General features: G+C 41.7%; 1 protein-coding gene across 1 annotated transcript in view; it reads left to right on the top strand.

Annotated features, from left to right (window-relative positions):
- The window catches only part of LOC136862082 (aminopeptidase N), a 266,710-nt gene that overhangs the window by 172,229 nt on the left and 67,494 nt on the right, over window positions 1-26,987 (top strand). The window contains exons 10-11 of the mRNA XM_067138861.2: window positions 8,849-9,065; window positions 15,623-15,900. Coding sequence (XP_066994962.2) covers window positions 8,849-9,065; window positions 15,623-15,900 — 495 coding nt within the window. The remainder of the gene's footprint in view (window positions 1-8,848; window positions 9,066-15,622; window positions 15,901-26,987) is intronic.

Here is a 26,987-nt window from a genome sequence, read left to right as displayed (position 1 = left end):
ACGAAATTGTGTTACTGTTTTCTCCTTTTGCTTTCGTTTTACGTCGCACCGACACAGATAGGTCTTATGGCGACGATGGGATAGGAAAGGCCTAGGAATAGGAAGCGGCCGTGGCCTTAATTAAGGTACAGGCCCAGCATTTGCCGGGTGTGAAAATGAGAAACCACGGTAAACCATCTTCAGGGCTGCCGACAGTGGGGCTCGAACCCACTATCTCCCGAATGCTGGATACTGGCCGCACTTAAGCGACTGCAGCTATCGAGCTCAGTGTGTTAGCTGTTTGACGTCGCACCGACTGGCGACGATGGGATAGGACAAGAACTTAAAAGGAAGCGACCATGGCCTTAATTAAGGTACAGTCCTAGTATTTGCCTGAGGTGAAATGGGAAACCACGGAAAATCTTGTTCAAGGTGGGGATCAAACACATTACGCCCCGAAAGCAAGCTCACGGCTACATGACTCGAACCGCGCAATCAGCTCGCTTGATAGAATATTGTGACAATAGTCTGCGGATTATTTGTTTGTTTTTCTTTAATGCTTTACGTCGCACAGACACAGATCTTATGGCGACGATGGGGTATGGAAGGGCTAAGACTGGGAAGGAAACGGCCGTGGCATTAATTAAGATACAGCCCCAGCATTTTACTGGTGCGAAAATGGGAAACCACGGAAAACCACTCTCAGGGCTGCCGACAGTGAGGTTCGAACCCACTATCACCCGGATGCAAGCTCATAGCTGCGCGGCCCTAACCGCACGGCCAACTCGCCCGATTGGATTATGTGTATAGAATCAGGTAATCTGTGTTACTATGTGATGATCTATCTAAAACAGAATTATTATAGTTAATTTACTGCTAGGTTGGAACTGATTACGCAGAACTTGAAATAGCTGTCCACCCCTCAGTCCGTTTTCTTGATACGGGGTCTGGGATGAGGTGGGATGAATTTATACGGCAAGTTTTTACGGACGGATGCCCTTCCTGACGCCAACCTCAGTTGAGGAGCTATTGAAGGAAAGTAAATGATGGTGAATGAAACTCGATAAGGATGTGGCAAGAATTGGTTCTGACTTACGAATAGGAACTATCGAGGCATTTACCTGGAAGTGAAAATATGAATCCACAAAATACAATTCTCAGAACAGCCGACGATTGCAGGCGGTTCAGTTGTATTATTATTAACAAATTCTTCGCAATTGGAAACTATCCCAGTGTCAATAATCACTTACAGTTTTTGATAATAAAGTAAATTTAAAACACAATTACCTAACAGCAACAACAAGAGTACAACAGGCAATTCCATGGAAGGAAAATATTACAAGAAATACCACTAGTTTAACATTCTAAATCCAGCATCATATACAAATTCACTTGCAACTTATTTCCAGTGCTTAACATTACGGCTTACAATACTACTGTTTGAGCTTACTACTAGCTAACATAACAATACCGTCATATACACATTCATACGCACCTTAAGTATTTCAAAATGTTACACTATGGCTTACAACAACAACAAGAGTACAAGAAGCAAGAAAATATTAAAATAAATACTAATAGTTTAATATTCTAAATTCATCATCATCATATACAAATTCACACACAACTTAATTATTCCAGTGCTGAACACTACGACTTACAGTACTATAAGCTGAGCTTACTACTAGCTTAACATTACAATGCCGTCATATACAAATTTTCACGTACCTTAAACACTTCAAAACTTTACACTACGACTTGCAGTAGATTGATTAGCATTGTAAATACAGCACGTTCATATACAAATTCGCACATAGGCCTACCCCATATAATTAAGATGCCTTAATATTAAAATTTACAGAGGATTGAACGTTGCATTAAAATATGACGCCATCAGATAGAAATGTACACATCATTATTACAGAATGCTGGGGACTATTCTTGAGGCATCTTATATTATTGGAAAAGGCTCTAAGACAGCTGCAGGTAATGCATTCCAATCATCAATTCCCCGATTTACAAACGAATATTTATCATAGTTTCCTGTAATCTACCTTATACTTTATGCGGATGGTCTGTTCTGCTTATGTAACAGGGCTTTTTCTAGTCGACTGTTCAATTCTCCCCAAGCTGGCTAATTCGTGTAGGCATTATACATGGCATACAACCGTGTTCGCTTCCTTCTAGTCTCCAGTGTCTCCCACCCAAGTTTTTTTTAAATCATACTTGTCACACTATTTCGAGGGTTGAAATCGTTAAGCGCGAATCTGGCAGCCTTTCGCTGTACAATCTCAAGTTCCTTAATGAGTCGTGTTTGGTATGGATCCCATACGACTGCTCAATATTCAAGGACAGGCCTTATGAGTGATATATAGTCCTGCGGCTTCGCCTGGGAACTGCTGCCCTATAGCAACCTCATCACGAAGTGTAAGGACTTGTACGCTTTAGTAATTACATTTCCTACATGAGTGTCCCGTTTTAGATCTCTCTTTACGCGGATTCCTAGGTTCTTGCATGAATCATTTTCTACCAGGGTGTCCGAGCCAAGATAATATTGAAAATCCCCTTGCCTATGTTTCTTTTCCATTCGTACGAGACTGCATTTTCAAGAATTTATTTTCATTTGGTTATCCAGTACCCAATTATGAAGTATATATCGGCTTGCAATAACCCATTATCGCTATCATTCTGTATTTTATGCAGTCGTACGCAAATAATCTGCATTCACTTCAAATTTCATTCGGCAGATCGTTGATAAACGCCGTAATTAGGAGTGGCGCTATAACACTAACTTGTAATACTCTAGACGTTATAGAAACTTCGTCCTCTGCGTATTGTGTGTCAAAAATTCCTGGATCCATAGAACCACCCTTCTAACAGTGTTTCCACCAATTTTCGGATCACAATGACACGTGGTACTACATCAAATTGTTTAGCAAAATCAATTACAATAGCAGCAACTTGCACACCTTTGTCTAATGAATAGCTAATATCTTGAAAGAGGGACAAAAAGGGCTCTCGCAGGAGAAACCTTACCTAAACCACGTTACCGGTCATAAACCTCGAACTTTTCTCCCATTGTTCCCTTAGATATTCTGAAAAGAGATGTTCCATTTGTCTGCATACAATTTTTCTAATGCAATTTATTCGGGACGTCGACCTATAGAGATCCTTTGCCCCTACTTGCACCCTATGTGAGGAACCTTCGTGTATTGTGTAAATGGCGGAAGTGTAAAGTGTTGAATGTGAGGAAAGGGACGTTAATGGCGACAGAAACACGCAGTCCCCAGGCCAGGGATATTAATCATTTACAATTAAAAACCCCTGACCCGGCCGGGAATAGAAAGCGGGGCCGCCGGGTGATAGGCGGACACGTTGCCCCCTACACCGCGGGGCCAGACTAAACGTAAAGTTAATGGACCGACAGTTGTCAATTAGCATTATCGGGACTACAGTTGCTTTCTTCCAGTCATCTGGAATTTGCGTATTGTTGAGAGACACAGTAAGTAGTATTTCCAAATAGAGTAGAATAGCTCCACCTTTTCAGTTTCAGAACCTCGCCAGCAATATTATCAGGCCCTGTCTACTTATTTTTCCTTGAGTTCTTAATTCTTTCCTGAATTTTTCTACGGCTAATTTGAAAGAGAAAACAATCAGGGTTATTGATAATGTCTATCGCCAGGCTATTCCACTCATTAAATACGTTCCCATACCAATGATTTAATTCATTAGCTATTAGTAAATTATCAGTAATTACCTTACCTTCTCTGGACATTATCATTTGTACATGTGCTGTACCTGGCCTGCTCTATCACTGGTTCGCTTTTCTGACGAACTTCTTGCTATCTGATACATATATGTACTCATTGACATGCCTGTCATGGCCCACCTTGACTTCTATTTGTACACGCATACTTAGCCGAAGGAGATCACAGATGTCGTCTGTGTCATAATATTTTGTTACGACGTTGTTTCCCGATCTTGTCTGTCTGGCTTTTCCATGGCTCTTCTTCTAAAGTTTTATCTTGGTGGAGGGTAATGGAAAGTGACGGAATGTTTCTCGAGGCTTACTTTTACAAGAATTATTTCAAACTTTTAAGATGAAATCACTGTTATTCTCGGAGGTTTCCAACGTGTTTTATTGCACTTGTATAAATGGCCTTATTAAGGTAATTTACTTATTTTTATGGTTCTTCCCTCATTCTTTCCTTTTTGCGTGGAATTTGGCTTCGTGGACCGTGTTTGATTTATATCACCACGTGGCATTATGCTTGGCTACTATTTCTTTATTCTCTGTAGTTATTTATTTATTTTTTGGCCCGTCTTGGTTCGTACTGTTGTTGTCCATGTAACATTATTTATAAAAGCTATGTTTTTTCTTGGTTTCATAACTCGGTACATTGATCTGTGTCTTGCTATCACTGAGTGTCTGTGTTGAGTGAATAAGCTCTGTTGCGCCTTGGAAATGCGTTACGCCGACTTTGTTCTACGTCTTGTGTTGTGGGAGCCTCTATCTTATTATTCATGTGCCAATTTTCTGTCCGATGTCCCCGCTATGTGGCCATATATCGGAAAAGCAAGTACATGGGAGGCTGGTGCTGCGTAAACATTTGAGTTGTATGTGAGAGACGTATTGATTATGTGAATTTGACCTCCGATCTTGTGTGGGTTTGGCTTCGCATATGCGCGTGAGACAGTATTTATGAACCGTACTTCTACACTTTCACGGCTCTTTCTGACCATTGTTTTCTGTTATATTCTCCCTGTTCGTTGACCCCGTTTAATTTATTGCGTGAGTGTTCGAATGTGAGATATGTAGAACGCTTATCGTATTGCCTAGTTGTGTTGTTTGTTTGTTCTTACCTTTGCATTTTCTTGGCCAGTTGCATATTCAATTTTTGGGTTTGACTTTCTATTTCCTTATCAACTCCTTGTTTATCCCTGATCTCGGGCGCCATGCTTGCGCTTGACCCTTCCTTTCTGTTTGTCATCGCCCGGCCATATTTACATTTCCGCCTTCACCTTTTATGAAGTTCGTTGGAAACCATTGTTGTGGGTTATATTTTATTTTATGACCGTGTGTCATGCTCGTTAAATACTAGTACTGTTGAAATGAATATCAAAATGCTATATTGCTTTAGGTCGAGAGCTGCGTAACACAACAAGGATATTTTGTTCTTAAGGTAACAATTTATTTCCCTATATTCTGTATATTGTTATTTATGAGGGTTGAACCTATTGACTAGATCCTTTTATGGGTAGACATGACACTATGGTGGTAGTGAAAAAGTTTATATGTGTTGATCTCAAGAGGCCAGTTTCCATTCATTATTCCATTCATTTCCATTTATTCTTTCTGATTTCCTTGTGGCCACTGGTGTTATTTTAGTTTTCTTATGTTCATTTAGTAAATTCTATGTTTCCTGCTCGGCGTTATTATTGAAGGAGGAGGAGGGGCAGCCTTTTAAATCTTATACTTTTGATTTAATAAGCTCGAGTTCAGTTCATGACTTTTCTTTTTTTTTTTTTTTTTTTTTTGTCGTTTTCGACTCGGTCGCGCAAACTATGATAGGTAAATATGTATTCATCGCTCCGTTACCTCTGGTTGATTGGAGCTTCTACTGATTTAAAAAATATATATTTCTGCCTGTGTATGTGTTGTGTTCTCTGGTTATTTATTCCTCGGTGCTCATTGCGCCCAACTCCGCCTTGGGCATGCGAGAAGAATAACATAGCCTGATCTAGCTGAAACACATGCCATATATATCTACGTAAATAGCAGAGGGGTGCACACATCATGGCTGGCTCCTTTCTTTTTCCTAACATACTTATACAGACTTTTTCACTCATTTTCTCTGGAGGAGATTATACCTTTCGTATATTTAACATGAGCAGTTTTCTTTTCAGAAGCGAGTTTTTGGGAAGCTTGTGAAACTTATTCGTATGCTCCGAACAAAATTGCCTTTTGTTGTACGCTTTCCTTACTTTCCTTTTAAAGCCCCTAATTTTCCTCTTGTATTCCGGATCTGGGTTCCGTTTTAGTAATTTAAAGGGCACAAACTGCTCAATAGCCCTGGTCTGAATTAGATATACGATTAATGTATACAAATGAAACTTGAATATTATAGAACCATAACCTTACCGAACAATATCCTATTATATTATATTTAACTACAATATTTTTATTATATAGATACCTGAAACTTTCTGTAGCATAAAATCTCAGGCAAACAAGAAGCTGCAGTAATGGAGGAAGAGCCAAGCCTCGCTGATTTCGTTTTAATAGAACTGGTTCCAGTTTCGGTAGAATGGCCTCCAAAACAGTGTTTGTATGAAAAAAAAACTCCTATTGATTTCCACTTCACTGTAGAATTCACAAGATTCTGTAATAATTCGTATGTATCGCTTTGGAGCACGGATTTCTTGCTTTTCAATAATTATCCTGCTAATTCTTCCAAATCTTCATTCATTTTATAGGTCCCGTTGACTTGACATAGTTTACATAAGTTCAAATAAGTAGCACTTAAATGACTATGAACTGCAATAAGTTCAGCTTCATAAAATTAGACTTTATGAAGTATATCGCTATTACGACTTATTTGCGCCGGAATCTGGAATGGAGTCGAGATTTAAGTTCAACTTGTATTACATAATACGACTATGAATACCGGCCTAAGTCACAGTTAGGTACATAAATAAAAGTAATTAATGTAATCAAATCCATGAAAAGAAACCAGAACCATACAAGGTTGGTTCAACGTGAAGCATTATTTATAATTCTGTAATGATTAAGAGGGGAGTTTCTCAAAACTATTATTGGACCTTTAACTTGTGTTTTCTTATAGCTGGCCCCCTCGGTGTAGGGGTAGCGTGCCTTCCTCTTACGCGGAGGCCTCGGTACGATTCACGGTCAAGTCAGGGATTTTTACCTGAATCTGAGGGCTGGTCGAGTTCCATTCAGCCTACGTAATTACAATTGAGGAGATATTGAATGTGAGATAGCGGCCACGGTCTAGAGAACCAAGAATAACGGCCGTGAGGATTCGACGTAACACGTACTGATACCACGACACCTTCGGGATGATCAGCGGTCGCTTGGTAGGCCATGGTCCTTCGGGACTGTTGCGCCATGAGACTTGGTTTTTATGTTTTGTTGTATATAAATTATGTGAGAAAAGAACTGGAATCAGAGATACGACTTTTTGCAGATGACGTTATGCTGTATAAAGTAATAAATAAGTTACAGACAGCAGGCAATGGGTGACAGTAAACGGGTTAAAAGTTTTCTCAGTTTTAACTACTATGCTGAGAGGGGTGAAGTACCTCATGGGACTCTAGTACCTATTATAAAGAAATATCTTTACTGGAGTAATCGCATAAACGGGATTATAAATAAATTTATTCTCTTCATATTGTTATGAGGATATTAGGGGCTGTATTAGGGATGCAAAGGAGAGAACTTATAAGCCACGGGTGAGAACAAAATTAGTGTATGGCTCCAGTGTATGAGACTCTAACCACGATTACTTGATTGGAGAACAATAAGAAGTTCAAGTAAAATGAGCGCAAATTGTTCTAGGTGATTCATGGCAAAATAGTAGTGATACCAAATTGTTGCAAACTTTGGGAGAAGAGTTGGGAGTAAGGAGACAATCTGCTCGACTAAACGATATGCTCTGAACTGTCAGCTGCGAGACTGCGTGGAATGACATTCGTAGACGAATAACGTTGAGTGGAGCTATTAAAAGTAGGATACATCAATAAATCATTACTGATCTGCATTTAGGGCAGTCCCCCAGGTGGCAGATTCCATATCTGTCGTATTCCTAGCCTTTCTTAAATTATTGCAAAGAAATTGGAAATTTATTGAACATCTCCCTTGGTAAGTTATTCCAATCCCTAACTCCCCTTCGTATAAACGAATATTTGCCCCTTATTCCACCTCTGTAAACCACTGTATCCCCGTAACAATCACAATAGCAGACGCCCTCCTGCTGAGAGTCACTATCGATATAAAATATTAATTATAATGGCAAACATACCCTTACATCACTAAAAATCGACTTCGATGAATATATATAGATCGACATACGAAGTATATGCATGTGATGCTATTCTGTAAAGAGTAATAAATGAGTTACAAGATTGTGGGCAACTGCAAAATGACCTCGATAATGTTGTAAGATGGACAGGAGGAAATGGTATGATGATGAACGGGGTTAAAAGACAGGTTGTGAGTTTCACAAATAGGAAAAGTCCTCTCGGTTTTAATTACTGCGTTGATGGTATGAAAGTTTCTTTAGGGGATCATGGTAAGTACCTACGTCTTAATATAAGGAATTCTTCATTGAGGTAATCACATAAACATGATTGTAAATAAAGGGTACAGATCACTGCACATGGTTATGAGGGTATTTAGGGGTTGTAGTAAGGATGTAAAGGAGAGGCCATATAAGTCTCTATTAAGACGCCAACTAGAGAATGGTTGCAATGTATGGGGCCCTTACTACGGTAACTTGATTCAAGTACTCGAAAAAATCCAATGAAAAGCAGCTCGATTTGTTCAGGGTGATTTCCGACAAAAGAGTAGCGTTACAAAAATGTTGCAAAGTTTGGGCTGGGAAGATTTGGGAAAAGGAGACGAGCTGCTCGACTAAGTGGTATGTTCCGAGCTGTCAGTGGAGAGAAGGCGTGGAATGACATCAGCAGACGAGTAAGTTTGAGTGGTGTGTTTAAAAGTAGGAAAGATCACAATATGAAGATAAAGTTGGAATTCAAGAGGACACAGTGTAAGATTGTGGTTAACTGAGAAAATTGGTAGACCTATTTATTCTACAATATCGTGTTAATGCGTGTGTTGTACTTCCAGGCACGGTTTCTACGGTCCAAGGGTGACGTGGAGACGAGAACGATCAGCAATGGTAGTGATCAATGGTGGATTCCTGTAACATTCGTAACACAGACCGAACCACTATTGGAGAACTGTACGAAGCCTCGCTTTTGGCTGGATCCTGGAGAGGTCAGCAAGCAACTGGAAGATCTTCCTGGAGGCGAATCCTGGGTGCTCTTCAATATCCACGCTGCAGGTACCGTGCATAAGCATAAGCCTTAACCACTGTTCGCTACAAACCGCTGTTTCACACCACCAGCCACTTCTTCATTACGCCGGGCTGAGTGTCTCAGACGGTTGAGGAGGTGGCCTTCTGACCCCAACTTGGCGAGTTCGATCCTGGCTCAGTCTGGTGGTATTTGAAGGTCCTCAAAATTAGTGATAATAGGACAGGAGCTAATGCGCAAGATGGCCGCTATACATGGGCCTTTATGAGACTAACTCCTTGGACCTGGGCCGGGGGCAAATGCGCAAGATGGCTGCATTATATAGGCTATTATGGAGAATGCTGGCCCAGGGTAGGATAGGCGGTATACATATGACTTAAGGAGATGGCCTAGGGACTAATGCGTAAGATGGCGGTATTATATAGGCTATTATGGAGAATGCTGGCCCAGGATAGGATAGGCGGTATACATATGACTTAAGGAGATGGCCTAGGGACTAATGCGTAAGATGGCGGTCGCGTGCAACTTCCTAGTGCTGGGGCCCCCCGAGGCAAAATGGCCGCTATACATTGGTCATATGAGACAAACTTTATAGCCAACCTCAAACTCTTACTTTCTGTAACATATGGTGGACCGAGTAGCTATAATGTTGCTGACTCCTTCATATTTTCCATCCCTAAGGGTGTTAACTCCGCCCTAGGGTACACCCTAGTTCCGGTCTCAAGCCCGGATAAAGGAGGAAAGGCACCTGAAGAGCATTTAGCATTTATAGTTAAGAGTTTTAGATTCATGGTGTTCCCAAGCTTTAATCGGTCTATGCTAGAGCTCTCGATAGGAAGTAGGGTACTGGCTACACTTTTGTGAGACGGGCTGTGACCCGAGTACAGCTCTCCCCGAGTTAGCCCCATAAGGATCTGTGTATACCCATTTTCCCCTGTGCCCTAGCACACCTCTCCCCGAACAAGCCCCATAAGGGTCTGTGTATACCCATTTTCCCCTGAGCCCTAGCACAGCTCTCCCCGAGTTATTCCTGTAAGAGCCTGTAGGAACAATGTATCACCATTAGCTTCTGGTCCATCTCCTGGTCTGGTCTCATATAACCAATGTGTAGCGGCCATCATGCCTCGAGGGCCCTAGCACTAGGAAGTTGCACGCGACCGCCATCTTGCGCATTAGTCCCTAGGCCATCTCCTTAAGTCCTATGTATACCGCCTATCCTACCCTGGGCCAACTTTCTCCTTAAGAGGCTATATATAGCCGCCTTCTTGCGCATTTGCCCCTGGCTTAGGTCCCAGGAGTTAGTCTCACAACAGCCCATGTATAGCGGCCATCTTGCGCATTAGCTCTTGGGCCAGCTCTGTCTTATTATCACTACTCTCAAATACGTCATCCTCTTGTCGGTAGATTTACTGACAAGTAACAGAATTCCTGCGGGACTAAGTTCCGGCACCTCGGCGTCTCGGAAAACCATAAAAGTAGTTAGATGGAGTAAAGCAAATAACAGTATTATTATTATTATTATTATTATTATTATTATTATTATTATTATTATCACTTCTTCAGTAATGTATATCATAATAACTAATTGTCTGATATAATTACATTCCACGCTATAACACCTACAATTGAAGGTAACTGAATATATCCTAGTCTATATTCTGAATTACGGAGAGGAACTTCCCTCTGAGTCTTACGATCCCTTTTGATTATCATTTGTTTAGGTTAACTTAATGGAAACCGTGTTGAATTTGCGAATATTACTTCTCTACCAGCTGTAAGAAATGTCCGCTCACAATCTAAAAACGCGCCGGCTATTTAGACACATTCCCGTGTGCCGCCCTTGACTCACTAACTGACAACTTCCAATAGAGGAACCTTTCAGCGTTTTCAAGACAATTACTCAAGAAAGTTTTAACGGGAAGCATTAAGGAAACGTGTTTTTAACACGGTGCAATGCATCCAAGGATTTTTAATTCCATTTTATATTTAAGTGCTGTGTACAATGTTCATTTCAGGATTTCTACTGCCTAGATGCCTGTATTTTAATGGAATTTGTGTAAGTTTGTACATTTGTTTTAGTTATTAGATGTGTTTGTATAAATTTGTCCTACGGCTGATGATGGCCAGCCAAGGCTGAAACTAATAATAATTTCGTGTGGCTATTTCTAGCCGAGTGCAGCCCTTGTAAGGCAGACCCTCCGATGAGGGTGGGTGGCATCTGCCGTGTGTAGGTAACTGCGTGTTAGTGTGGTGTGTGCGTTGCAGGGATGTTGGGGAGAGCACAAAAACCCAGTCCCCGCATCATTATAATTAACCAATGAATGTTTAACTCATCGATCCAGCCGGGAATCGAACCCGGGACCCTCTGAACCGAAGGCCAGTACGCTGACCATTCAGCCAACGAGTCGGACAGGCTGAAACTAATTCCTCAAGTAAAAAAAGTGATGCAAACATTACGTAATATAGTATTGAAAAGGTGGACCATTTCAGACTTAATTTTTGTTATTATTGTACAGTACATCAAGTTAGTAACAACGTTTAAGTGAAGAAAATCATACAACTCACCAACGCCGCATAGACCTAAATATACTGGCATAGGAAGCTGACCCTTCCTCGTTCGAGAATTCGTAACGACTAACGGATTCAGGAAAGCCGTATCCACTTCACCAATCCGTCTAAATGTTAATACAATGTATGCTACTACTGTCAAGCAAGGTGATGTTCGACTAGATGTACCATATCTCTAAATGCTATTATATTACAACGGTTCCCGTCTCGGGGGAATGATATCCGCCAGATATATACTGAATATGCAGAGTTTAAACTGCCCGGTATGGCCTCGATATATTATACTGAGGAACTAACCGCAATTGCAGCAACATGGTGTCACCCAATAACAGTGGAACAGTATTCAGTTATAATTGTAAGAACTGCAACATTCTCTTGCTCTTAATACATCCACTCTTCCAGTCTATGAAATCACCGATACTGTTCGACGTTTTCATCTTACCGATGGGCAAGAGTGTGACACTGGTTTGGATAAAGTTACGTATTGGTTTTCTTGTCAATGAATAGGCCAATAGTCTAAGTCTGCCTCCACCAATGGGCGACAGGATTACACCACTGTCCCATCACCTGACTACGTACTTGTTATGAATAAAAGGTTGCTAATCTGTTGGAAAGAAGAATAGGAGGCCTCGTCATAAATGCGAGGACGGGGCTACAAATAAGTGCATCCTATAATTTCCTCTGTGAATTGGTACCAGAAGCATCCGTGCTCCACAAATTTTACTACAACAATCGCACAACTTAAATTAAATCATGGACGATTCACACAGCCTTTCGGGTTGTTCAGTCACCTACTTGTTCCTACTGCAACAACGCTGAAGAGGTCACAAACCATGTTTTCTTCAATTGTAGTATTGTGTGGTCTACGGCTCTGTTGTAGGCACTCGTATCCCTACATAATGCGTTGCCGACTACCATACCAAATATACTAAATTTTCTCAGCTACGCTACTTATGAACTTTTGTATAAATTGCTGATTAGTGTTCAAATGGCAGTGTGAGTGGTTTATTATAGTTTGCTTCTCTGTGAAAGTTTCTTTTCAGGTATGGAGATAAGCAAAAGAACTATGTGATTACTTTGGTCATATTACACAAATCAATCAGTGTACAAACATGTTCTCGGCTGAAGGCAAGACCCCGATTGCCATTAATAAAAAAATTAAAATTTTAGGTTACGACATACTGTATGTTTGTGTCAAGATTTTATCGTAAATTCCATAACACCCGTAAATAATTATATTAGTTTAATATGCTATGCATCAAAATAAACGATTTTAAGATGTCATTTAATTGCTTTAATACAGTATGTTCTCAAAATGAAATTATAACAACATCAGGCCATTCAAACCCTTCAAAAAGTTATATTCGTCTGTCATTTGATGTAATCATCACGATTAATAAGGCTTCCCAGTCATATATTGCAGAAGAAATCTGGATCGTCGTACGTCACGGGCAACACTCGCCTGCTATACTGAAATCGGGCTCATCCTTCCCTTTCTCTTAGACTCTGAGCAACTTGAATGCGGTATGCAAATCCACCCAGCTCTTTAAACATCCGCCGAAGATGCCTATCGCTCAAACCGAGTTCCAGCAATGTTCGTCGTAGACTACGTTTTGAGGACTGCAACACCTGTAGGAGAAGTCGTAAATGATTCTCGTTTAAGGTGACGGTGTTTGGGCGCCATGCTGTCCTCGTTCGTTGATATAAGACTGACCCCGTTTGACGGAACTTATCGACGACAAGAAAGATTGTTCTGTTATTTGGTGCCTTCTTATTAAATCACTCCTCGCACTATTTTCAAGATATAACTGACTACTGATTTAATAATTTGAGAAGTCATTTGTATTCAATGTGAAAAGACCACAGTTATGAAATGTGGGTGGTGTTATGCTTTACATACCACGCGAGAGTATTTAGGGGTTGTAGTAAAAGGATGTAAAGGAGAGGGCGTGAAAGTCTCTGGTAAGACCGCAGTCAAGAGTATGGCTCCAATGTATGTAACCCTCACCAGGACTATTTGACACGAGAAATTGAAAACATTCAAAGAAAAGCATTACGGTTTGTTTTGGATGATTTTCGACAAAACAGTATTGTTACGAAGATGCTGCAAACTTTGGGCTGGGAAGACTTGTAAGTAAGGAGAAAAGATGCTCGACTATGTGGTCTGTTTCGAGCTGTCTGTGGAGCGTTGGCGTGGAATGACATAAGTAGACGAATAATCGTGATTGGAGCTTTTGAAAGTAGGAAAGATAAAGTTCGAATTCAAGAGGACAAAATGGGGCAAATATTCATATAGAGGACGAGGAGTAAGGGATTAGAATAAACAAATCTCTGTCACAGCTGAAGAGTCTACAGTATGTCGCTGATTGCAGACGGAAGTCTTATGAATAAAACGAAACATAAATTCACGTAAGAACTTCGATTATCAAAAGTCTTACTCTCTTCACTCCATTTCTTAAATCAATTTATCTCACAAATTTATTGCATTCGAGCGTCCAAAATTCGCACGAATATATCCTACATTCGATTAAATAAAAATCAATGAAATTTGTATCTGCTCCCATCAGAATGTTTGCTTGTCGGACAGCTTAGCGGTGTGTCTCCGAGCCCTTCTCGTTGGGTTCGATTGAACTCAGCAGTTGATATTTGAAATTAATAAAATGTGCCAACCTCGTGTCAGTAGATCTACCAGCAGGTGAAAGAACTCATGGGCAGGACCGGCGACAATGGGACGCGGAGGAGGGGGCATATTCCCAGGAGCCCGGAAGCAAAAAATAAAAATTTAAACTTTATATAAATGTAAATGTCAATATGAATACGAAATTTTGTTGTTTAAAAAGTGAAGAAACAAATTAAGGTTGAGCGTGTGTCAGTGGGCACCAGAGAAGTATGACGTTAGCGTTGTTGCTGTTTTTGCTGTTGCTAACAATTTTATACCAATTTTGTACTTTATTTTTTGGGGTAAATGCGAAAAAATATACACTAACTTCGCAGCAAAGTGGCACAAAGTTTACTCCCTACATGTACCACAATGCTCGTTTCGAAAGATACACCAAACATACACCAACTTTACACCAAGAATATACCAATTTCGAACCATTTTATTTGTGGGGTAAATACAAAGAAAACTGCACTAAAATAACACCAAGGTGATTCCACAAATGCACCCAAATCTTTGGTATATTTTTTTGAAGGAAAAAATGAAATGGCGTGTGGCTTTTAGTGCCGGGAGTGTCCGAGGACATGTTTGGCTCGCCAGGTGCAGGTCTTTTGATTTGACTCCCGTAGGCGACCTGTGCGTCGTGATGAAGATGAAATGATGATGAAGACGACACATACGCCCAGCCCTCGTGCCAGCGAAATTAACGAATGATGGGTAAAATTCTTGACCCTACCGGGAATCGAACCCTGTGGCCAAAGGTCAGCACGCTAACCACTTAGCCATGGAGCCGGACTTTTTGAAGGAAATTTGGTTCAACAGTGGTGTTTGCAATAAAGATAGTTGAAAGAAAATCTTGGTGTATTTTTGGCGTGAACTTGGTGCAGAAATTGTTTGACCAATGTGTAACTATGGTGTAACTATGGTGTCACTTCTCTTTCACTAACTTTGTTGGTGTAAAAATGGTGTAAATTAATGTGAAAAAATTATGAGGTGTAACTGGTGCAGTTTTAGTGCAATTTTCATTGGTTTTAAATCGGTACATCCATTGTCGCGTTTGCACCAAATTATCACCACAAATAATTACACAACGTTTGCACCGATTGAAACTTTTTACCAATTTTACACCATTATTACACCAATTTTTGGTGCAAACTCTGCCGCCAAGGGCTGATATTTAGATAAGTCTTGGTTATAAAATAACCTTCAGGTTCGCAGTTCTTGTCTAAATTAATTAAGGGACAGACCGGGTTTAGGGGCCCGGACCCCTGAGTTGCCCGGGGCCTGCTCTTGTGGGACAATATTCCACTTCCTGGTGTCTCTAACTAATAACATTACTATATTTATCGAATATTTCAGGTCTTTATCGCGTCAACTACGACACGAGGAACTGGCTGCTGCTTGCCGATCACCTAGATAGCGACCAGTACCTTAGCATCCCAGAACTGAACCGTGCGCTACTCCTGGATGATGCCATGGACTTGGCGCGAGCTGAGCTGCTCCCGTACTCGATAGCATTCAACGTGACGCGCTATTTGTATCGAGAGACCCACTATATACCGTGGATGGCGGCATTCAGCAACCTAGAGTACATCAACCGTATGCTCCGGAACACGGAGAGCACTTTCGCATTCAAGGTAAGAACAAAAAATTCAATATTCTTTCATAAATCACTTTAGGAAGAAAATATTCGTGACAGTGTCTTGGTTTTTTTTGTTTTTTTGTTTTGTTTTTTTCAATTTGCTTTAAGAAGCACTAACACAGATAGGTCTAATGGCGACGATGAGATAGGAAAAGTCTAGAAGTGGGGAAAGGAGGCGGCCGTGGCCTTAATTAAGGCACAGCCCCAGCATTTGCCTGGTTTGGAAATGGGAATCCACGGAAAACCATCTTCAGGGCTGCCGACAGTGAGATTCTAACCCACTATCTCCCAGATGCAAGCTCACAGCTGCGCGCTCCTAAGCGCACAGTCGACTTGCCCGGTCGAGACAGTGTAATGGAGAATTTGTGAGTTAGAAGATAACATAGCTATTGCACGAGTCTATTTTACCTTATACTGCCGACACGAGATTCTTTTATATTTAATTGGGATTTAATGTCGCACTAACATATTCTGGTTTTCAGCGACGATGGGATAGGGAATGGATAGGTGGGTTTAAGAAGCGGCCGTGGCATATTTTTTATATTGGCTGTTGTGAAAATGGCATAGAAAACCATCCTCAGGGATCTCGACGGTGGGGTTCCATGAACGCAAGCTTACAGCTGCACAGTGCTTAACACGCAGCCGATTCTCTCGTTTTACAGGAAATTCACTTGCCATAATGCTTTGTATCAATTATACAGAGCTGAAAGTACTTCTACCGCCAGAATAAAACTTCCAAAATGGCAAGAGAATTGATCGATGTTTTTAAGTTGCTTTGTGTCGCACCGATACAGGTAGGTCTTACGGCGGCGATGGGATAGGAAAGGGCTAGTAGTGGGAAAGAAACAGCCGTGGCCTTAATTAAGGCACAGCCCCAGCATTTGACTGAAGTGAAAATGGGAAACGAAGGACAACTATCCTCAGGGCTGCCGACAGTGGGGTTCGAGCCCACTATCTCCCGAATGCAGCGCCAACTCACTCGGTGACCGATGTTAACTTCCGTGTCTGTAGTTTTACAGTTTTAAATAAAACGGTGGTTGCTCTGCATTGTAAACTGCAACATCACCGCTACTGGTACACTCGCGGTCAGAATAATTCCGGATGGAAAGGGAAACAGGTAACGTTTGGGCGCAGATTTTGGCCACCTCTGCGGATGGAGAAGAAGCAGGTGGGGAGAACGTCATATGTGTTCGTCTTTCAAGTGTGGCTTTGTTCTCTTATTGCTTCCTCACCGCACTTCCGCCTCCTTTCTTTCTTGTTCATCAGAACCTCTGTGTGTTTTGCAATCTGGCTGCACATTCTGGCTATAGGCCTCGTGCGAATGGATGGTGATGCGCTCTGGCGGCAAACATGGAGTTCCTAATTGGGAGAGCAATGCTTGCTTCCTCTATTGTTGCATGCGGTTTTTTTTTTTACATTAGCTTCTATCTCCTATAATATGACGTCCAAAATTGATTGTGGTTCCACTATTTCTAACAGTAACTACAATTTTTGTTCCGGGAGTTAGGTGTAAATTTACGTACAGCAACTCTCCTCATGGAACTAAGGTTTTTCAAGCTTCCGAACGACAAAAAAAATGTGATCAGAAGGAATGAGTGGACTAAATCTTATAAAACTAATCATGAAATTTGAAAAACCGAGGATAGCTACGAACAATTCCGGTATTTACATCCGTCATTTTGTAAAATGAATGCTTTGAAGAGATACTGAGAGCCCTGTGTATGCAGACCTACTTAGATTATTTCTGACCTCAAATTCAAACAGTAAATGGAATTACTATTATTCATTCCACGTTAAGAAAATAGTATTGCTCTTATGACCTACTAGGAGTGAACACACCCCCGCTGAAACATCCATAATTCCTTGTGATGGGGGGATATTGTAGCCTACTGTACTTTGTAATGTTTTATGAAAGATGTATAAAATGATAAGGCATTTTTGCCCGTGAGTCATTAAAATAAAAACATAACATTATATTTTTCCTAAATACATTTGTAGGGAGGAAGCACAATGGCAGGAACAGCCATCGATTCGTTGCCTTCTTTCATTTTCCTTTTCTTTGCTGCTTTGGTATAAGCCTCGTATAGTCCCTCACTCTGTGAACCGTTGGCAGCTCACTTCTGTAGTGAAGTAATCTGCAGTATTTATTTGTTGCGTGTGCGTTCTTAGTCTTTAAATCAGTGCGTAATTGTCTTGTGTTGAGTGAGAGTTATGCGATAAGCCTACGTGTGTGATTTCTTTCTTTAAAATTAATACTTTGATCTTTTGTAGAGTCATCTACAGTATTTATTTGTTATGTCTGTTTTCTAGCTTTTTCGCCTGGAGAAATTTATTAAATACAATTAAATTCATCCCTCCCCCTCGAGCCCATAAACATTATTTGTCTATTTTCTCCCCAAATTTGCTTTAAATCTCAATGCTGAGGTTGAAGTGAATCAATAAATAGAAGTATGCAACAAAATCTGATTTTTTAATCTTCACAATACACGGTGATTTATTAATATTTGTCTCCCCTCAATACAGGCTTGATGTTTATCCCGATCTTTCTTCTACGTGAAAAATACCGGGATTGTCATTCAACTTCTCTACTTTCCTTTCTGTAGAATTCTCGAAATAAGCCGGGTTCCATTTCTCTAATGATTGTCTACGACGTGCGTTCGCTACTCTTCCGTATAGGTTCGCCCTTCCTTGCCACCCGGGGCGCCACGAGTACCAAACAGCTTCATTCGCACGCGGCCTATACTGGGTTTCCATAATGAAGGAAAACAATTAAGTGTAAGTTCATTGCGAAGAAATGTGCACGATGTAGTTTATTATGTTTGATTTAGATTCAATGAAAGCACTTAATATCGTCGCTTCACCGGTAACACGTTGTATTCCACAAAGCTCTTCCTATCCATTATTCTTCTTAAGACTGGTTACGCCTCCCAGCCACATATGGATACGCAGTCCATCAAAACAATGTCCGTTATGTTCGTTTTCCTATGCCGACGAGTAAACGAAAATGAACCTTACATGCATTATACACTAGGAGTGCGTAAATACGTAATGCAAACATACATTCGTATAGTACGGTACAGTAAGGTTAATTTTCATTTACACATGGGCATAGGAAAATAAACACAAAAAAAATTGCTCTGGTGGACTGCATATCCATACGTGGCTGAGAGGCGTGACCAGACTTAAGGAGAATAATCGATAGGAAGAGCATTGTGGAATACAACGTTTTACCGGTGGAGCGACGATATCATACATTTATTTATAATCCAATTGTTCCCATAGTTACATCCAGTTAAATAATATAGTATTTAAAACAGAAATACACTACAGGTTTACCTTTCATTTTTATTTTTTTTAAATTGAAGAGTCCATTCATATCTTCTTGCGTAGGAAGCGTTCAATTTATTTATTTCCTTTTTTCATACAGAATAAACTCTTTTGTTTCCTTAAAACCGTTCATTATGACATTGCGAGAACATCTTATTCTTCGTTATTACAAGTCACCTACCAGTTGTTGTTTTTTGTTGTTATTATTTTTTTTTGGTTGAGGAAAAAGTCTTTGTATCTCTCTGTACTTTACATTAAGACATCATTTTATGCCATTTCATTTCTCTCCCATTTCCCATAATTGTTTGTCTGTTAGATCATCAGCCCAGAGACTGGTTGGATCCTCAAATAGCACCACTAAAGGTTATGCGGTTATAAGGAAACCCCAAAAACCAATGACAGCACCAAAATTAGGCGTACTAGGCAGGATGAGGAGTGAGGTAGTTTGCCATTGCTTTCCTCACCGGGTCAGAAAGTACTATTGCAGCACGACTGACCCTATGAGCAGCACCTTTCGTAACACTCAGATGCACTAGTCGTGCTCTGAATGTCATTACTCAGCGCTACTCATACCCCAGCAGCTTCCATATTGTCACAGCCATGGATGTTGACTGGGACTTCGGTGGAAGCTACACTTTACTCTAGCCTGTGCCCATAATTATATTAAGAAAAATGAAACACGAATCGTCTTTCTAAGCTTTTAGTGAAGGTTACGTTGTTTCATCTTAATTTGTCGCGTTCAAAATTCATATTTCAGTACAAAAAATAGTAGTTTTTCTTTTGACAGCGCTAGCGAAAGTACTAAAGTAATGTAATATATACGGTCTATACTCACGAAAATAAGAGTCATCATTTTGTACAGTATTCTGACACATCTTGTGCTTTTCTATTTCAGTCCGGTGGCATTTAAAGGTGCTTAAATATTCATCCTCGTGTCGGTAGATTTACTGGCACGTAAAAGGTCTCCTGCAGGACTAAACTCCGGCACCTTGGCGTCTCAGAAAACAGTAAAAGTAGTTAGTGGGACGTAAAGCAAACAATATTGCTATTATTATCTTAACCATCTCTATCTATCTGTCTCTCTATCTGTCTGTCTCCCCCTCGCTTTGCAGTTATGAGCATGTGCTTAGCTTCTACATGGCCTTGTTCTGACCAATGAAAGGGAAAAAGAAAGTCAGTACTGGGTAGTTCTGAGTGCTGTACATATTTCCTGGCCTAAAATGAATATTTCTGGTCACTAGTTTCTAATGAACGTCAGTTTACATGCCCGCACACGTGCCAGCCGGCAGTTACATGAAATGAAATGAAATGAAATGAAATGACGTATGGCTTTTAATGCCGGGAGTGTCTGAGGACAAGTTCGGCTCGCCAGGTGCAGGTTTTTGACTTGACTCCCGTACCTGCGCGTCGTGATGATGATGAAATGATGATGAAGACGATACATACACTCAGCTCCCGTGTCAGCGAAATTAACCAATTATCGTTAAAATTCCCGACCCTGCCGGGAATCGAACCCGGGACCCCTGCGATCAAAGGCCAGCACAATAACCATATAGCCATGGAGCCGGACGGCAGTTACATGACCATCTGGCTTCTAGTGAAATGCTCACGTCACATGTAAACAAGCACACATCACCTGGTGCTGTCTTCCGCCTTGTCCCTCTTTTGCCCCTCAGAACCTGCCCAAAATCTCCCGGCCAGAGAGAAGGTGTTACCCTTTAGATGGCTCACCTTCAGGGAGGGGAATAACTACTTTAATTATGATGATGTTCATTTTAGGTTTTATTTCCGGCTAAAAACATGCATTTATGGTAAAATACCGAGATGCCATTGTTACAGTGACATTTATATTTCCGTTTTTACAATCACTTGTCTCGTATTCCAAGTCATGAGTGTGAAAAATTACTGCTAAAATTTGACGGATTTTGTTTTTCGTCCTAATAGTGCCTTAGCAAGAAACGTGTTATACATGGTTTGCTTTACAGTATATATCACGGGGAATACTCTCACGTAGTGTGGTGGTACCCTATATTCTTCAATTCCCGAGCACAGAGTTTTAAATCGAATGTGGTTTGAATATTCATGTATGTGTAGTTAAAGCTACAGCTATTATTTACTATTTCTTCAAGTATGGCAAGTATCATCGATTTGTTACCCAGAGCCACATTAGTTGTTTATGAAGACAGTAGTGATGTGGTAACAACCATTGAACTATTACGCGATCGACGTGTTACAATGTTCCCATATTATTGATAGTGAGAAGATACAATACTTTCAAATTCATGAGTTGGCAGCACTAAACTCCGACTACATAGAAATATAGACTACGTTTCCATGTGACGATTGATCACTCGTTAACTCCACTAGGGAATAAAATAGTAATTAGCTAGTTCAGTGTTACCGTAAATTATTTATTACAAGTGTCCGATCTAGACTAGTAATTAAATATTCACAATGTATATTCTTATTTCTTATAGATATCGGAAGGAGAAAAGCGAAATGGTTTAGCAGTAAAGACCGCGGTCATCAAGGCCCTACAAACGGGGCTGAAGGACTACAAGGCGTCGCGATCCGTCACTCCTCCAAAAGGAAGACATGCTAAGGGTATGTGGCAGAAGTCTTGTGACAAACGTATCATCGATGAAATACCTACGTACAGTACGAAAATTAGAAGGCATTTGTAGCTCATTAATCAGCCATTTACATTCGTACAGTCCGACTCGTTGGATGAATGGTCAGCGTGCTGGCCTTCGCTTCAGAGGGTCCCGGGTTCGATTCCCGGCTGGGTCGGGGATTTAAACCTTCATTGGTTAATTATAATGGTGCGGGAGCTGGGTGTTTGTGCCCTCCCCAACATCCCTGCAACGCACACACCACACTACCCTCCACCACATTAACACGCAATTACCTACACATGGCAGATGCCGCCTACCCTCATCGGAGGGTCTGCCTTACAAGGGCTGCACTAGGCTAGAAATAGACCCACGAAATTATTATTATTATTATTATTATTATTATTATTATTATTATTATTATTATTATTATTATTATTATTATTATTATTACCTTCCGTACAAGATAATGACATGAAATGTCAGACGTAAGTCGTAGCAAATAGAATGAACGACGCACTGCACTATTTTGAATATAAAAGTATCGAGGTGTAAACTATTCTTCATTTCGAATATTAAAGCGAAGTGACGAGCCCCCTGTACCCTCTATATTCAAAGAATTGAGATATTTAAGTTTAGTAAAATATCTATTTCGAATATACGAGGAAAGAACGATGTACAACGATGTACAGATTCATAGAGCCCTGTATCCCAGAGGGACAACTAAACAAAGTTCACAGAAAGAAGCAGTAAAGGGAACTGCCTACCTGCCTTATATCCACAAGACCACAGACCGAATTGCCAAGGTCCTCCGCAAACACATCAGAACCTTATTTGGCACCGTCACCAAAATTGCTCACATTTTATGTAAAAGCAAGGAAAATGTCCCCACTTTACAGCTTGGGGTGTACAAAATTACCTCTACTTGCGGCAAGGTATACATTGGCTACACATGTCGATCCATTGGGACTCGCGTCAAGGAACACCAAAGAAATATCTGTCTCAACCAATCAGACAAATCAGCAATAGTTGAGCACGCCCTGACCTCGGGTCTTCACGTCGTTCTCCATGACGTTCGAGCTCTTACTCTCACTAGACACTGCACGTCCAGAAATATACGAGAAGCTGTGGAAATACATAGAAATCCAAAAAAGTTTAACAGGGACGCTGGCTATCAGTTAAGTAATGCGTGGTTGCCAGCCATTTCCCTGTCCTTTCAATATCGTTATTTCGTTTCGATGTTTTACAAATTCGTACGTTCCTCGTCACTAGATGTTTCACGGTGAGCCATCTGTGTTGGGTTAGACAGTCGCGCACTACTCGTGTCACAGATCCTTGCACCAACATGTATAACTACAGGACGTTATCTACACATGTAAACACAGTTCACAACGCAGAACATATTTTCACACAAGGTTTAATTCTCCAGACCTTTACAAACCACAAACAATCGCACCACTTTCCTTTTTTACACACTCCCAGAGTCCCCCATTTCCAATGAGTACATAACCAACTTCAAAAAAGTAAACAACACAAGGAACACATATCACTGGTTTCTCACATCCTCCCCCCTTGATTGTTGCCTCCCAGCAAGTAGAGTCTCTGTAAAGGCCGAGTAAGTTCACCAGAAAAAGTCTTCAACCGTACCACTCGTACCACCCCTCTCTTCCAGGATATACTTCAAGCACTTTGGCAATAGGCCACTCGATCCGCCTCTTCTGGTCGCAACGAATGAGCACGATGGCCCATTCCTTGATTTTTATTGTTTCAACACATGATTTATGATGACAATGTACAAACTGATCCAGATATTCATCCATGAATCGCTTCCTCAAGTCCTGACGTAGTTGCTGAATATAACTCGTCCTTTTTGATAAACACTTCTCATCTATCAAGTCCAAATCAGGAGTACTCACATTGAACATGTCTTGCAGAAACATGCTAGGCGTGACTGGACTCAAATCTTCAGGATTTTCTGACATGTAAGTGAGAGGTCGAGAGTTTATCAGAGCCTCACAGTCACATATTATACTCAGTAGTTCTTCGTAGTTTAAAGATGTTCTTCCTAGCACACGATGAAGGGCTCTTTTGATTTTTTGGACGATCCATTCCCACCAACCTCCCCACCAGGCAGCGGTTGGAGGGTTGAACTTTCACTGAATTCGTAGCAATGAGTGGTCTTCTTCTATCTTGCTCAAGTCAATGGATCTGAGCAGGTTATTACTCCCAACAAAATTGCTTCCGTTGTCGCTGTAAATTATCATTGGCCTTCCTCTTTGCACAATGAACCTACGAAGACTCATAATAAACCCATTTGTTGACAGAGTGGTTATTATTTCTAAATGTACTGTCCTATACACGGCACAAGTGAATAGTACAATCCACAACTTCCATCCTCTCTTGAGGATCAGTGGACCTGCAAGGTCTGTTCCCACAACTTCAAACACCGATGCGCCCTTCACTCTATCTTCTGGGAGAGGGAATTGTACTTCTGGAACCATACCTTTGGCTTCATGTCGTCTGAATTTCTTGCATGATGCAATCACATTTCTAACAGTTCTTCGACCTTTCAGTATCCAGTATCTCTGTCTCAGGTGAGCTAGTAGTATATGAGTCCACTATGAAACAGTCTTTCATGTTCCTCCTGAATCAAAAGCTGAACTAGTTTATGCTTGTTTGGCAAGATAACGGGGCATTTGAAGTTATCATCGTCCTTCCTTTCCACAATTTTCGTCTTCAGCCACAGGATTCCTTCTGCATCCTTGAAGACACATAGAAGTTTCAAAATAAAAACGCTTTCTTTTGTGAACGTTTCCTCTTGTACCAGTTGTATAAGATCCTTTTCAGCCCTTTCTATTTCTTGCACTGTTAGCTTCCCTTTATACCTTTCATTTGTTTGTTTTGCACTATTCTTCACAAATATGAATATCCATGCCACCATCCTCACCATCTTGGTATACTTCGAAAAGTACTCCAGAACCCATGAGGTAGAACTACCAACTGTCATCACTACCCCTTTCCCCTCTTCCTGACAATAGGACTCTATGCCCACAATCATATTACTGGGCCATTCCTCCTCAGGCAGCCTTAGCCACGCTGGTCCCTCCCACCAGGCAGATTCTAAGAGTTCCTTAACCGAGCATCCTTGCGACGGCAAGTCGGGCTTTGTTTCCCAGGAACGTGGTGCCACTCATCTCTTTGTGTGAAGTTTAGTATCTCCTTTCTTCTGTTCTCTACGAAGGTTCCCCATCTTCCATGCCTCCTAATCCAACTCAATACAATAGTCGAATCAGTCAAACAATACTGAGGAGCCTCCATGAGATCTAAACTGTTCTTGACAGTGACTAGCAGTCGGACACCAATGCAGCAAGATAACAATTCTAGTCCAGGCATAGTTTCTTCACAGGTGAAACTCGTGATTTCGCTAGAAACAACTGCACTGTCATCCCACAATTACTTTCACTTCTTAAAAATACAACAGCAGCGTAGGCTGAAGCACTAGCATCACAGAAGAAATGTAAAGTGTATGATGTTCGATCGCTGCTCGAAGTAAATCATCTAGGAATTTCAACATCAGCCAAACAATGCAATTCTTCCAAACTACCTTTCGAAGTTTCTTTGCAGGACTTCTGAGACCTCAACATCCCAGCTTGTCTTCTCGTCCCACGTTTCCTGCAATAGTTTTCTCGGTACAGCAGTGACAGGACATTGTATACCCTACAGGATCAAATACTGCCTGACGGACAGACAAAATACACTGACTGACAGAGCAAATGCAACACCAAGAAGGAGTGGTCAGAACTTTATGCCAATTGCAGGGTAAACTGACGTCACTGAGGTATGCTCATGATGTGAAATGCGCCGCTGTGCTGCGCACGTAGCGAACGATAAATGGGACACGGCGTTGGCGAATGGCCCACTTCGTACCGTGATTTCTCAGCCGACAGTCATTGTAGAACGTGCTGTCGTGTACCACAGGACACGTGTATAGCTAAGAATGCCAGGCCGCCGTCAACGGAGGCATTTCCAGCTGACAGACGACTTTACGAGGGGTATGGTGATCGGGCTGAGAAGGGCAGGTTGGTCGCTTCGTCAAATCGCAGCCGATACCCATAGGGATGTGTCCACGGTGCAGCGCCTGTGGCGAAGATGGTTGGCGCAGGGACATGTGGCACGTGCGAGGGGTCCAGGCGCAGCCCGAGTGACGTCAGCACGCGAGGATCGGCGCATCCGCCGCCAAGCGGTGGCAGCCCCGCACGCCACGTCAACCGCCATTCTTCAGCATGTGCAAGACACCCTGGCTGTTCCAATATCGACCAGAACAATTTCCCGTCGATTGGTTGAAGGAGGCCTGCACTCCCGGCGTCCGCTCAGAAGACTACCATTGACTCCACAGCATAGACGTGCACGCCTGGCATGGTGCCGGGCTAGAGCGACTTGGATGAGGGAATGGCGGAACGTCGTGTTCTCCGATGAGTCACGCTTCTGTTCTGTCAGTGATAGTCACCGCAGACGAGTGTGGCGTCGGCGTGGAGAAAGGTCAAATCCGGCAGTAACTGTGGAGCTCCCTACCGCTAGACAACGCGGCATCATGGTTTGGGGCGCTATTGCGTATGATTCCACGTCACCTCTAGTGCGTATTCAAGGCACGTTAAATGCCCACCGCTACGTGCAGCATGTGCTGCGGCCGGTGGCACTCCAGTACCTTCAGGGGCTGCCCAATGCTCTGTTTCAGTAGGATAATGCCCGCCCACACTCTGCTCGCATCTCCCAACAGGCTCTACGAGGTGTACAGATGCTTCCGTGGCCAGCGTACTCTCCGGATCTCTCACCAATCGAACACGTGTGGGATCTCATTGGACGCCGTTTGCAAACTCTGCCCCAGCCTCGTACGGACGACCAACTGTGGCAAATGGTTGACAGAGAATGGAGAACCATCCCTCAGGACACCATCCGCACTCTTACTGACTCTGTACCTCGACGTGTTTCTGCGTGCATCGCCGCTCGCGGTGGTCCTACATCCTACTGAGTCGATGCTGTGCGCATTGTGTAACCTGCATATCGGTTTGAAATAAACATCAATTATTCGTCCGTGCTGACTCTGTTTTTTCCCCAACTTTCATCCCTTTCGAACCACTCCTCC

This window comes from Anabrus simplex, chromosome 1 (assembly GCF_040414725.1).
Source record: "Anabrus simplex isolate iqAnaSimp1 chromosome 1, ASM4041472v1, whole genome shotgun sequence".
NCBI classification, from domain to species: domain Eukaryota; kingdom Metazoa; phylum Arthropoda; class Insecta; order Orthoptera; family Tettigoniidae; genus Anabrus; species Anabrus simplex.
This window is presented reverse-complemented; position numbering and strand designations above follow the sequence as displayed.